Source organism: Callithrix jacchus, chromosome 4 (assembly GCF_049354715.1).
Source record: "Callithrix jacchus isolate 240 chromosome 4, calJac240_pri, whole genome shotgun sequence".
Taxonomy (NCBI): Eukaryota; Metazoa; Chordata; class Mammalia; order Primates; family Cebidae; genus Callithrix; species Callithrix jacchus.
The window spans coordinates 70,181,677-70,197,321 of NC_133505.1; the positions used below are offsets into that span (position 1 = coordinate 70,181,677).

Consider the following 15,645-nt stretch of genomic DNA (forward strand, 5'->3'; position numbering starts at 1 on the left):
GCAATTCCATTACTGGGTATATACCCAAAGGATTATAAATCATTCTACAATAAAGACATATGCACACAAATGTTCATTGCAGTACTGTTTACAATAGCATAGACCTGGAACCAACCCAAATGCCCATCAATGATAGATTGGATAAAGAAAATGTGGCACATATACACCATTAAATACTATGCAGCCATAATAAAGGATGAGTTCATGTCCTTTGTAGGGACAAGGATGAATCTGAAAATCATCATTCTCAGCAAACTGACACAAGAACAGAAAACCAAACATCTCATATTCTCCCTCTTAGGTGGGTGTTGAGCAATGAGAACACATGCACATAGGGAGGGGAACATCACACATTGGGAGAGTGGAGGCACAGTGGGGGTGGGGAGGTTTGGGAAGGATAACATGGAAAGAAATGCCTGAGGTAGGTGACAGGGGGATGGGGGCAGCAAACCACCATGGCAGGTATGTATCTATGCAACAATCCTGCAAGAGCTGCACATGTACTCCAGAAATTAAAGTATAATTAAAACAAAAGAAAGAAAAAATTGAAAGTTGAAGGGGTAATGATTTAACATTCTTGAAACAAATAATTTTGAACCCAGAATTTCATATCCAGCCAAAATTTCATAAGTGAGGAATAAATAAAATCCTTTACAGACAAAAAAATGCTGAGGGAGTTTGTCACCACCAGGCCTGTCTTACAAGAGCTCCTGAAGGAAGCACTAAATATGGAAAGGAAAAATCTATGCCATCCACTGCAAAAACAATGCCAAATGTAAAGGCCATTCACATTATGAAGAAACTGCATCAACTAATGGGCAAAATAACCAGCTTGCATCAGAATGACAGGATGAAATTCGCCTCTAACAATATTAATCTTAAATTTAAATGGTCTAAATGCCCCAATTAAAAGGCCCAGACTGGCAAATTGGATAGTCAAGATCCATTGGTGGTGTGCTGTATTCAGGAGACATATATCATGTACAAAGACACATATAGGCTCAAAATAAAGGAATGGGAGAATATTTACCAAGAAAATGGAAAGAAAAAAAAAGCAGTGATTGCAATCCTGGTCTATGATAAAAAACATTTTAAACCCACACACATCAGAAAAGGCAAAGAAGGGCATTACATAATGGTTAAGAGATCAATGCAACAAGAAGAGCTAACTGGCCAGGTGCGGTGGCTCAAGCCTGTAATCCCAGCACTTTGGGAGGCCGAGACGGGTGGATCACGAGGTCGAGAGATGGAGACCATCCTGGTCAACATGGTGAAACCCCGTCTCTACTAAAAAAAAAAAAAAAAAAAAAAAATTTTAGCTGGGCATGGTGGCGCATGCCTGTTATCCTAGCTACTCGGGAGGCTGAGGCAGGAGAATTGCCTGAACCCAGGAGGCGGAGGTTGCGGTAAGCCGAGATTGTGCCATTGCACTCCAGCCTGGGTAACAAGAGCGAAACTCCGTCTCAAAAAAAAAAAAAAAAAAAAGAAGAGCTAACTATCCTAAATATATATGCACCCAATACAGGAGCACCCAGATTCATAAAGCAAGTTCTTAGAGACATAAACTCCCACACAGTAATAGTGAGAGAATATAACACCTCACTGTCAATACTATGTAGATCAACAAGACAGAAAATTAACAAGCATATTTAGAACTTGAACTCAGCTCTGGACCAAGCAGACTTGATAGACATCTACAGAACTTTCAACACCAAATCCACAGAATACACATTCTTCTCAGCACCACATAGCACTTATTCAAAATTGACCACATAACTGGAAGTAAAACACTTCTTAATAAATGCAAAAGAACGGAAATTGTAAAAACTATCTCTCAGACCACAGTGCAATCAAATTAGAACTCAGGATTAAGGAACTCACTTGAAACTGCACAACTACATGGAAACTGAACAACCTGCTCTTGAATGACTACTTGGCAAATAATCAAATTAAGGCAGAAATAAATAAATTATTTGAAACCAATGAGAACAAAGGCAAGACATAACAAAACCTCTGGGACACAGCTAAAGCAGTGTTTAGAGGGAAATTTATAGCACTAACTGTCTACAGGAGAAAGTGGGAAAGATCTAAAGTTGACACCCTACCATCACAATGAAAACAACTAGAGAAGCAAGAGCAAACACATTCAAAAGCTAGCAGAAGATAAGATATAACTAAGATCAGCACAGACTGAAGTAGTTACATCAAAACCCTTCAAAACATCAATGAATCCAGGAGCTCATTGTTTGAAAAGATTAACAAAATAGTCTGCTAACCAGACCAATAAAGAAGAAAAGAAAGAAGAATCAGACACAATAAAAAATAATAAAGTGGAGATCACCACTGATTCCACATAAATACAAACTACCACCAGAGAATACTATAAATACCTCTACCCAATTAAATGAGAAATCTAGAAGAAATGGATAAATTCCTGGATACATACTCCCTCCCAAGACTAGGAAGTCTTCCTTCCCAGGAAGAAGTTAAATCCCTGAATAGACCAAAAACAAGTTCTGAAATTAAGGCAGTAATTAATACCCTATCAACCAAAAAGCTTCCAGGACCAGACAGATGCATGGACAAATTCTATAAGAGGCACAAAGACAAGTTGGTACCATTCCTTCTGAAACTATTCCAAACAATAGAAAAATAGTGACTCTTCCTTAACTCATTTTATGAGGCCAGGGTCATCCTGATACCAAAACTTGGCAGAGACACAACACAAAAAAGAGAATTTCAAGCCAATTACCCTGATGAACATCAATGCAAAAATCCTCAAAAATACTGACAAACTGAATCCAGCAGCACATTAAACAGCTTATCCACTATGATCAACTCAGCTTCATCCCTGGCATGCAAGTCTGGTTCAACATATGCAAATCAATAAACATAATCCATCACATAAACAGAACCAATGACAAAAACCACGTTAATCTCAATAGATGCAGAAAAGGCCTTTGATAAAATTCAACACCTCTTTACGCTAAAAACACTCAGTAAAATAGGTATTGATGAAACATATCTCAAAATAATAAGAGCTATTCATGACAAACCCACAGCAAATATCATACTAAATGGGTAAAAGCTGGAAGCATTCCCTTTGAAAAATGGCACAAGACAAGGATGCCCTCAATACTCTTAATCGACATGGTATTGGAAGTTCTGACCAGGGCAATCAGGCATCAGAAAGAAATAAAGAGTATTCAAATAGGAAGCGAAGAAGTCAAATTGTCTCTGATTGCGGAAGACATTATTGTATATTTAGAAAACCCTATTGTCTCAGCCCAAAATCTCCTTACGCTGATAAGCAACTTGAGCAGTCCTAGTATACAAAATCAATGTGCAAAAATCACAAGCATTCTTATACATCAATAATAGACAAACAGCCAAATCTTGAGTGAACTCCCATTCACAGTTGCTACAAAGAGAATAAAGTACCTAGGAATACAGCTTACAAGGGATTTGAAGAAGCTCTTCAAGGAGAACTACAAGACTCTGCTCAAGAAAATAAGAGAGGACACAAACAAATGGAAAAATATTTTATGCTCATGGATAGGAAGAATCAATATTGTAAAAATGGCCATACTGCCCAAAGTAAATTATAGATTCAACACTATTCCCATCAAGTTCTGATTTACTTTCTTCACAGAATTAGAAAAACCTACTTTAAATTTCACATGGAACCAAAAAAGAGCCCACATAGCCAAGACAATCCTAAGCAAAAAGAACATATCTGGAGGCATCATATTACCCGACTTCAAATCATAATACAAGGCTACAGTAACTAAAAGAGCATGGTACTAGTACTAAAACAGATATATAGACCCATGGAAAGGAACAGATGCCTCAGAAATAACACATCTACAACCATCTGATCTTTGCCAAACTTGACAAAAACAAGCAATTGGGGAAATAATTCCCTATTTGATAAATGGTGATGGGAAAACTGGCTAGACATATGCAGAAAAGTAAAACTGGATGCCTTGCTTACACCTTATACACAAATTAACCAAGATAGATTAAAGATTTAAACATAAGACTTAAAACCATAAAAATCCTAGAAGAAAATCTAGGCAATACCATTCAGAACATAGGCATGGGCAAAGAATTCCTCATTAACACCAAAAGCAATGACAACAAAAGCCAAAATTGACAAATTTGTTCTAGTTAAAGTAAAGAACTTATTTACAACAAGAGAAACTATCATCAGACTGAACAGGCAACCTACGAAGCGGAGAAAATTTTTGCAATCTATCTATCTGACAAAGGGCCAATACCTAGAATCTACAAGGAACATAAACAAATGTACAAGAAAATAAAAACAACCTCTTCAAAATGTAGACACTTTTTAAAAGAAGACATTTATGCAGCCAAGAAACATGAAGAAGAGCTCATCATCACTAGGTATTTGAGAAATGCAAATCAAAACCACAATGAGATAACATTTCACGCCAGTTAGAATAGAGAGCATTAAATAGTCAGGAAACAGATGCTGGTGAGCATGTTGAGAAATAGGAACACTTTTACACTGTTGATGGGAGTATAAATTAGTTCAACAATTGTGGAAGACAATGTGGCGATTTCTCAAGGATCTGGAACTAGAAATATCATATGACCCAGCAATCTCATTATTGTATATATACCCAAATGATTATAAATTATTCTATGATTAAGAAACACCCACATGTATACTTATTTCAGTACTATTCCTAGTAGCAAAGACTTGAAACCAACCCATATGCCCATCAATGTTAGACTGGATAAAGAAAATGTGGCACATGCACACCATGAAATACTATGCAGTCATAAAAAAGAATGAGTTCATGTCCTTTGCAGGGACATGAATGATGCTGGAAACCATCATTCTCAGCAAACTAACACAGAAACAGAAAACCAAACACTGCATGTTCTCATTTATAAGTAGGAGTTGAAAAATTAGAATATATGGTCACAAGGATCAAACATCACATGTGGGATCTCTCTCCCCCACCCCACACTCTCCCTCCACCTATATATATATATGGCAGATGCCATTTTTAGCCATTTCTAGAAAGGCAAAACTAAAAATCTCTAAATGTATATACAATTATTCAAATTCATCTTATTATGAGAATGCAGGGAGACTACAATATGATAATTCTACACAAAGCACAAAGCCTAAAATAAAACATTCTAATAATGCCAATAAAAACAGTTATTCACTGTTGTTAAGAGTGCAGAAATTGCATTTTCAAATCGAAATAAAAAAATGTGATTTAGTAAATCTGACAATGTTTACACAATAATTCAACAAGTCTATTTCTAGGTATGTAACCTAGGATAGTACTAGTGCTTGTGTACTTACAGAAATATTTGAAAACTTTAATGTCATTGTAGGTAAGACAAAGGAAGTAAATAGCCCAAATGTCTACAACCAGTAGAATGATAGATAAATGTTGGCATATATTGAAGATGAAATATTCAATAAAATGAGCAACAGATACATGCATCAACAGGAATTACAAATATTATGTTCAACATTTTCAGGAGACTATATATAATATTATTTTACCTATTTAACATGGAAACTAAAGAGCATTTCATTGAGGCATACATACAAACAAAATTATAAACTAATGGCAGGGTGGTGAATAAAAATCTGAGAATTTTGACATAATTGATTGGGTAAGAGAAAGGAAAGATGTACTGGTACAAGCACAAATGTATCAGTAGTGATCAGTTACCTTAGTTACATGATAGGCACATATGTGCTCATTTTATTATTTGTTGAATTACACATATCAAATAAATTTAATAAAAAGTAGCTTCTAACCTGTTTGTCAGATCCACACATGTTCCATTATTTTTGCAAGGTTCGGAGGAGCATTCATTAATTTCAATTTCACATAGAGATCCAGAAAACCCAGGTCTGCAAATACACCTTTTAAATATAAAATTTAGTAACTCCATTAGTATAGATGTATAAAATCAATACTTCAACTAATTATAGCATGGCAAGTTTTCAGCAAGTACAAATGTTGCTTAATTTATCTGTTAAAATTCTATACCTAGAATTATCTAGACACATAAACATGTATCTAGATACTTTTTAGTTTTCTGTACCTGAAATTGTTGACAATAGCTTCACAGTCACCATAACCCTGGCAGGGAAGGAAGAGGCACTCATTCGTGTCAATTTCACAGTGTTTACCTTCAAAATCTGCAAAGAGTATGAGATAAGTATGGATGAGCAATTCTTATAAAGCAAAATAAAATCGGAATCGGTGGTAGTCTAAAGAATGTGCTCATCATGGAGGTTAAAAAAAGAAAAAGAAAATAATTAATCTCAAGCTTCTCATAAAAATCCATTTCACATAATGTGTGCATAAAAACATGCTAGTTTCTTGATTAATTAGTTCAAATGAAAGAACCAAGGGAGTAATACTTTACTAAATCCCCTGAGAAGGTAGAGATGTTGCTAATGTTGCTGTTGTTTTAAGGTATTTAAATGTTTGAATAAGAAGAATTGAAATGATCTGGAAAGCAGATGAATTAATGTGATGACCAATCTCAAAGTAAAATGGAGCTTCAATGATCAAATTTATTCAAGGCAGTAAGCAGATGAGGCAAATTACTTAATTGCTTTTTATATCCAAGTGATTCAAAGAAAACAAATTATTTTGATTCATAGCTACATAATCAGTCATCCATTTAAACACAGGCCGATTATATTAAAAAAATGAACGTGAAAGAAAATTGAACAGGCTGATAAAAGAGGCAGTTGTAAGTATTCCAACAGATTTGTGTCAGAAAAAACCTTCATTACATCACTGTTTAAAATACAATGAAATATATTAGTATTTATAATAACCAGTTAAACAATTACATGGTTATATATTAACTAAGTATAACAAAATATATGCTTAAAAACATTTTTCTTGTTAATTTTTTTCTGTACCAGTTCAAAAACATAGAAAACAAGATTTCCATTTCTTTTGCTTTACCAAGTACTAAATAAGTGCAGCAACATGATACACTATTATTAATGTCAATATGCAGTCAGGCCAATTTAGTTTGAGGAACAGAGTCATTTGAGTTAATTTAAGAAAACTGTATTCACTGCATACACAGACTGGAACTGGGACTGAGAAGCATTAAAAGAGAAACAAAGTCTAGCTACCCAGGAATGGCTGACTTCCTTTCATAGCCTCTGTCCGTTATCCTTCTCCTATCACTTTTTCTTCTCTTTCTATCACAAATACCTCAGCATGTTCAGTTTCAAATCACTTGCAATGTTGGCATGCGAGTGATAAAATACAGCTTCAATGGTCTCTATGTCTACATTATGACATTTCATCCTTAGCACCTACTGTTCAATGAAATATTCTCTCGGTATTTTCTCACTCAGATTCCCACTATAGAACACAGAATTGACTGACCTAATTCATCTTTTCACATCATACCATGCCACAGCCATTGCCATTCTCTGTGGTATCTACCATCAGATCAAACTCCAAAATTGCCTCCCGTTGCAATTTAACAGGGAGCTTCGTGTTATATCTTGGCGGCCTCTTTGGTAGGATATAATATGGAAAACTAAAAGTTACTTAATCCAAAAGAAAACAAAAAAGAAAAATAAACAAAGCACTGATACGACAAATAGAAAACAAATAGCTAAATGGTGTATTTAAAGCCACACATATAAAAAAATTACATTAAATATGATTTTAAAAACTCCAATTAAAAGATAGACGCAGACTAAATAACAGAAGAAACCACATAATATCTAAAAGGAATTTATTTAAAACATAACGATAGGTTAACATTTAAAAGATGGAATGATTATATACTATGAAACACTAATTCTAAGAAAGCCGGGGTGCTTATGTGTCTAGCAGACCAAGTTGTTTTCGTGTCAAGCAATATTTTAATTTTCCTTATTTTTCTTACTCAATTCTCAGAGCCTGCAAATGAATCGCTGAAGTTATGTTTCTGTAATTCATTCATATGATAGATGTTACATCCTCAGCATTAGAAACAAAATTAAAATAAGTTATCTCCAAGTTAATATGGCTCTCCTCACTTTAGGTGGGAAAATTGTAATTGTTCCAACATGCTTCATCATTCTTGGATCACCATTGCTATTTTCTATATTTAGGTTGTGTCACAGTACAGTTATAAACAATTTGGATTCTATTTGCAAAAGATGTTTAATTCTTTACATACTTGATTGCAGTTCACCTTTTCACAAGTTAAAATTTTAGAAAGTTGGATCCATTTCACCATTCCTACTTTAAGCCTGGTTAGTTTTCTTTGGAAGCAGGGCATTTTGACACTGAAATGACTCTTAGAAATGTTCTTTTAAGGCAGTGGAACTCAGGGGCACTGACTGGCTATAAAGAAATGCCAGCGAGCCTCCATGATTTCAGCTGTGCTGATGAATCAGAACACTCAGGGCGCAGGACCTTGGATAGCTCACAGGATAACCTTGTTTCCAGTTATTTTGTTGTATTCATTAAGTTTGACGTTTCTGAGATGGAGTTTTGTTACCAACTAGCAACATATGTCAATGGGTTGAGGAAATGAGATTGCCAAAATGCAGTAGACATTGGCAGAAAAAAAAAAAGTATATGTGGATTGCATTCAAAATTAACCAAAGCTTTGCTGAGAAAGCTTACGTTTTAAGGATTTTAAGAGTGAAATGTATATACAGTCATGAGCTGCATAACAACACTTTGGTCAATGACAGACCACATTTCTAATGACAGTGATCTATAAGATTATAATGGACATATAAATGCAGCAGGCTATATCATCTGGGTTTGTGTCAGGACACTCTAAGTAGTTCACACAACAAAATTGCCTAGTGATACATTTCTCAGGATATCCCCTTTTGTAAGCAATGCATGACTGTATACTTAGTCCCAAACTGCATATTCTATAATTCTTGGTGTTAGAAGTTGATATTCATTTCTGTGAAGGGTACGTGTTTTGAATGCATAAAGTTACAGCTAAACAGAAAGTTTAGTGAATTCACTCTATGCTGCTCCCCTGTTCTTTATTCCTACTCAGCACTATCTGGTTGACTCTATTTTGATAATTGCAGTGAGTTCTTTACATGAATAACAGTGAAGCATTTTCAACTGGACACTGTCTTGATCCTTTTCTTACACTGTCTCATCTGTGTATTGCTATAACAAATACACGTGAATAGTTAGTAAATGATATTATTTGTATGCTTCTTCACTCACTCCTCCAAAATATACAAAATTAAATTTTAAAGCCTACTGTTCAAATTTAAGATCTAAACCCATCTGGATTGTAGATATTATTTTAAAAATCATTTAATATTTTTTTTCTAACAAATTCAGCATTTTGCACTTTATGCTCTAGAAGGTATTATATGGAACAGAGTATATTAACAATAGTGAAATTTTCATAAAAACATTTTACATAGCATTTTATCTTTCAGGACTATATTTTAACAACCTTCACCTTGGAATTGGTATTAGTTGGAGTAATTTGAAATGAACGTGAATAGAAAAAAAAACTAGTGTATACCATAGTATGAATTCAAACAAGGTAGTTAAAAATCATATATTCTTAAATAAAAACAAAACTCTTAATACTGTTATTCTTTCAAAAGTATTATTTCTATTTATTATTGATTAAATAATCTAATTTTTCTGAATTTAAAAGCTTGATAAAAAGAAAACAAAAAAATACCTCAGACATTTTCCTTGGCAAGTCAGACTTTAAAAAAAATGTTATTTGAAAATATTTGTATTCAAATATTAACATTTTCTAAAATAATTAGCCAATATCAAAAATTCTTCAAATTTAACTTTAAAAACTATGAAATAAGCATATAGAATATTTCCAATAGTCCCTAATAAGATTTTTAACACTTATTTCTAAAGTACACTTAAAAAATAGAAAAGCCAATATTTTAGAATGTAATAAATATTTAACATGTTTTATGTTTAATTATGTATGTATTTTAAGGAATTTTCTAAATTCAAATTTGTACAACTATTAACCTTAATAGGTATGTGCTACAACATGGGTACATGTTTGTAATTGTCAACAGGAGTAATTTCTAATTTAGACAAACTATTTTGTCAAATGACACATTTATTTGGTGCTTGTAATTGTATACCTTAGGTAATGTGAAATTACCATAATGATGGTATATATACTGAGTAATAGACACATTTAAATGCAACTACTTGTCTCCCCTGATACCACAATTCCATCAAGCTTAGGCTCCCAATTGTAAATCAATAGCACATGTAAATGAGCTGATTCTGTTTTCACTACAGCACCTTGCAAGGCACCTTTGCCACATTTTAATCCTGTCACTTAAAGAAACATTTGTTCCTTTCACCTTGAAGACGTACAAAGTGGCTACTTTAGAAACTAAGCTCTTTATATGAAATTAAAACATATTTGATAGCGTAATCTTTTGCCTATAAACTGAAAAAATAGTAATTCAAAGTAGAAAGATAAAGAATCATTTATAAAAAGAAATTAGTAAAGAAATGTATATCGAGAATTAAATAATTTCCCTTCAGCTAGACACACACAAACTAAAATAATTCTCTGTATGGCAAAAATACACATATTTTCATGCATTTCCTTTGAAGTCATCTTCACCTTCTTAATATTCATGTGATTTTGTGAGTATTATTATTAGTATTAAAGACAAGTTCTTGCTCTGTTGCCCAAGCTGAAGTGCAGTGGTGAGATCAAAGCTCACTCTAACCCTAAAATCCTGGGCTCTAGTGATCCCTCCTGCTTTAGCCTCCTTAGTAGTTAGGACTACAGGCATGAACCACCATGCACAGCTAATTAAAAAAAAAAAAAAGTAGAGATAGGAGATCTAGAGCTGGTCTGCCCCTCTTGCTTCAAGCAATTCTTCTGCCTCCATTTCCTAAAGTGCTGGGATTACATGTGTGAGCTATTGGAGGCAGCCCTCAAGTGATGTCTTTTATATTTGATATCTACCAGCTTGAAGTTGAAACCAGTTTATTCAACCTTGCCCATTTAATTATTTGCCTTCACTCTGTGGTTTAGCCATTACTCTACTATTTATACACAATATAAATAAAAACACAAACTTAGTTAGGAAGTGAGATTTATTGTTAGCCCAGCTGGGAGGGATACCAGGCAGTTCACAAAATGGAAGAGAGAACTGTAAGCTCTGCCAGGATTCCTTCTTCCCCAAACACTTCTACCCTACTATATACAGATTATCTCCATACATGAAGAGAACATGGTAGTTGACTCTGAGAATTGAAAATCTCTGGAATAAAGAGAAGGTCTTTTCTCTCAGCATCATTTCCAAATAAGAGCTCTGAATGCCAATATTCCAGTCACATGCATGCCCAGACTTAGGTAAATCATCATTACCAGGGGGATGGAATTTACTCCATGTAAATGGGTTCTAAAAAAAAAAAAGAAGAAGAACTTGAGCTAGTGATTTTCTCACAAGTAGTTTGAGAGGTGATTCCAGGAATTATTGCAGGGGAGTGGCAAACAAAGCAGGTTAGGAAGTGTTTTAATGAGCACATAATTGTTCTGGGTAAGTGAGGCTTCATATGCTAGACATAACTAAACGTCAACAGAAACGAGAAAGCAGTGTATATATACACACCTCTGCAACCCTGTGGGTATTTCCACCACAAATGTGAAGGTGATGTAGGATTTTTTTCAGCCCTTTCACCAGACTCACAGCAGGGGTGCCCCATCTGTCTACTTGGCACACTATGCTCAAGCCTTTGGGGGAGGGAGCATGTGAACCAGTGAGTGCAGGACCTGGCTTGGTTGCTCCAGGTGCTGACACAGCAGCAAGCTCCATTCAGGCTCCCAGCCAGACCCAGGATGTCACCTTTAGAGGAACATGGTGGCACCCAAGTGAGGGTGCCTGTGACACCAAAGCCCCAGAGAGGGTGGTTCAGTGCTCCTTTAGTTCCACCGTTCACAGACAACCGTGTGTTAGCAGCTCAGTTGGCCCCCTACCTCTTCACATGAGGTGGCTGCCCTCTGCTGGGGAGGGCAAAGACCTGGTTGGACAGTCCTTCTGGGTACCCACAACTCAGTGGGTCCCTAACTCTTGTCCACTGTCCAAGAGAATGAGGTCATACAGGTGACTGAAGGATGGTGAAGGTGGAGAATTTTATTGAGTAGTGAAAATAGCTCTCACAGGAGAGGGAAGCTGGAGAGACTACAGGAAGAGCCGGTTGTCTTCCCTGAAGTTAGGCTGTCTCTTTCCAAAAGTCAGGTGGTCTTATCTTCTACTGACTGAGTCTGGTGTTTTCATAGAAACAGGGAGGGAAGTGCATGCTGATTGGTTTGTGAGTATGCAAAAGTTAAAGCTAAGACAACACTCAGAGGTGGGTATGACAGTGTACAAAACCAATTAGGGGAAAGGGCACATATATGTAAAATAGGGGAAGGCTGGGGATCAATCGGAGGAAAGCACTGCCAAACAGGAAGACAAGCTCTCAATCCGATGTGAGAATTTAACCTGTAGCTTTGCTTTGAGGCTTTAATAAACTGTCACTGGCTTGGAGGTGACGTTTCACCGGTTGCCCACCCTTATCTGCCTAAGCATTTGGCTGCCTCTTGTCACTATCAAAGCCTTCTATAGCATTGCACTTTAATGGTTAATTAAATGGTGTGTCTCTCACTTAAACTTTAAATTCCTTGAGGACATATCTTCACCATGTTTAATTTTTCCAGAAGCTATCTCAAGACGACACATCATAGGAAATCAATACGAGTTTGTTCAATCAGTTAATAAAGAATATTTTTTAAATTTCTAGAACACTATCAACATGCAGTTACAAAATAGACATGTATTTGTGAACAAAGTACAGTTTATAGAGGCAAAAGAAACGTGGTTACAATAAATTTCTAGGTGTGTAAATTTATGACATAGTAAATAACCAAAGCTAACACTATTGCCGTGTTAAAAAATGAAACCCATTTGTTTATAGAAATCTTATAAAATGTGCATTCCTATGTCTTCTTTTTCTATTTATTAAAGCACTGTTTGTTCCTACAGGAATTGTTCCAAACTAATAAGATTATATAAAATAAACATACTGAATTATTACTGTCACATGTTCTTTTGCCTCCTGATTTTCTGGTAGAAAGTGTTCACTATTCATAGAGTTATGAATAGTGAATCACCTCAGTTCTAGTCAGAGGACAGAAGCATAGCCCCTTATTTGTCTCACAAACAGTACCACAATAGTTCTGGTGCTTAACTATACCTATAATTTTTAAGTAGCTTACATTGAAAAAAGGATGAGATTATTTTCATTATACATTTCAACCACACTAACCAAAATAGTTTGCCAGCTAAGCAAGCAGTCTGACATAAACCCCAAAGTATCAGTTACTCTACTTGCTGGTCCTCCAGAGTGAATTTGAATGTCAATTCTAATATAGTTGTTTAACATATAGTCACATTGTTACTCTGGCTGAAATTTTATCTATACTCATATTTATATAGTAAGAGACCCTGTAGACTGACTAAAATCTGTGAAAAGAAAATCAGAAATATATATGCTGAATCTTTAGCCCTTATGCCTTAAATTTCAGCAAACTGACACAAGAACAGAAAATGAAACACCGCATATTCTCACTTATAGGCGGGTGATGAAAAATGAGAACACATGGACACAGAGAGGGGAGTACTAAACACTGGGGTCTATTGGGGGGAAAAGGGGAGGGCCAGTGGGAGGGGGAGGTGGGGAGGGATTGCCTGGGGAGAAACGCCAAATGTGGGTGAAGGGTGAAAGCAAACAGAACACGCTGCCATGTGTGTACCTATGCAACTGTATTGCCTGCTCTGCACATGTACCCCAAAACCTAAAATGCAATAAAAAAATAAGAAAAAAAAATTTCTACTCTTATGACTAGTTCTATTTTCTTCCATGGACAAACACCAACAACTTGCAAATGAATCCATTGGAGTTTCCAAATAATATCTGTAGATGTTAAGTCTTGCAATTTTTTGTAGTTTTAAATGCCGATACTCCAAAAGACTATAAATCGTTCTACTATAAGGACACATGTACACGAATGTTCATTGCAGCACTGTTTACAATAGCAAAGACCTGGAATCAACCAAAATGCCCATTGATAATAGACTGGATTGGAAAAATGTGGCACATATACACCATGGAATATTATGCAGCAATCAGAAATGATGAGTTTGTGTCGTTTGTAGGGACATGGATGAATCTGGAGAACGTCATCCTCAGCAAACTGACACAAGAACAGAAAATGAAACACCGCATATTCTCACTCATAGGCGGGTGATGAAAAATGAGAACACATGGACACAGAAAGGAGAGTACTAAACACTGGGGTCTATTGGGGGGAAAAGGGGAGGGCCAGTGGGAGGGGGAGGTGGGGAGAGATAGCCTGGGGAGAAATGCCAAATGTGGGTGAAGGGGAGAAGGAAAGAAAAGCACACTGCCATGTGTGTTCCTACACAACTGTCTTGCATGCTCTGCTCATGTACCCCAAAACCTAAAATCCAATAAAAAATTAAAAAATAAATAAATAAATAAATGCCGATACTTGTGAAAATTAAATTTGATAAAATATTTTCTTTAGAAAGTAATGTATTGTCTTTGACATAGAACCTATTCTAAATAAATCTATTAAAGTAACCCAGGCAAAGCCTCTAAAATGGTACATAGTCAAAGTATTTTGCATTTTCTGAGGCAATTTTTTAAAGCAATTTTACAGCCTTTAGTTTTTGATCTGCTATAGAGGTTAAAACTACTAAAGACAATATTACACATTATTACAGTAGTCGGATATGATTTACAGAAACACACTCCACAATTAGGTTTAGAAATATATCGATGCAAATTAGTTAAAAATGATGTGCAATTTATAATCTCTTTGTACTAAATTGCAATCACAAAGGAATAAACATAATTCATTGTGTCTACCTGCCATTCCAGCCAAAGCACTGATTTGGCTTAAGTATAATAATAAAATATTAAGGGGAAATAAGATTTTATTTACTTAATAATAGTGAAAGCTAAATTCTCCCCATAATGTCTTTGTCATGTGCAAGGGGACAGAAGATGTCATTACTAGTTCAATATGTGACTAGAAGGTTTTAAAATGTTTCTAAACTTTCTTTTCCTGACTCCATAGCAGGAAAAAAAATCACTATGTGTTATAAGTTTATTGAATGTATTTATGAATAGCAAATGAATTTTTTAAATATTAAGGTTTTAAAACAATGCCAACTTTGTAGAAAATTATCTCTGGTGAAAACAAAAGAGATTTATCTAAAGTGAACAAACATACTATTGCCTCCTCTAGAAAATTTATTTAAGATTTATACTCTGAGAATTTTTATTGTTTTACTTAGCCTACTTACATTCCCAGAAATAATAATATATTTCTTACATTATCAGAAATGTAAGTAGGCTAAATAAAAAATTCTACTTAGAATGTTTAGTAGAATTATTCTACTAAATGAATTAGCTTCTCTGATATTGAATAATTTTTAACAAGTTTCACTGTTAATGTTAGCTAAAAGGAAAGCTATTTACTTATTCGAATTATGGTCTTCATAGTAACTGAATTTTTCTGGGCATCAAATGATCCCCTTGTATTTTATTC

The 15,645-nt window shown here is 35.0% G+C and overlaps 1 protein-coding gene across 1 annotated transcript in view; it reads right to left on the minus strand.

Annotated features, from left to right (window-relative positions):
* The window catches only part of EYS (EGF-like photoreceptor maintenance factor), a 1,911,700-nt gene that overhangs the window by 1,255,295 nt on the left and 640,760 nt on the right, over positions 1-15,645 (minus strand). The window contains exons 14-15 of the mRNA XM_035296026.3: positions 6,106-6,202; positions 5,816-5,923 (exon numbers count right to left, since the gene is read on the minus strand). Of these exons, the coding sequence (XP_035151917.3) occupies positions 5,816-5,923; positions 6,106-6,202 (205 nt within the window). The remainder of the gene's footprint in view (positions 1-5,815; positions 5,924-6,105; positions 6,203-15,645) is intronic.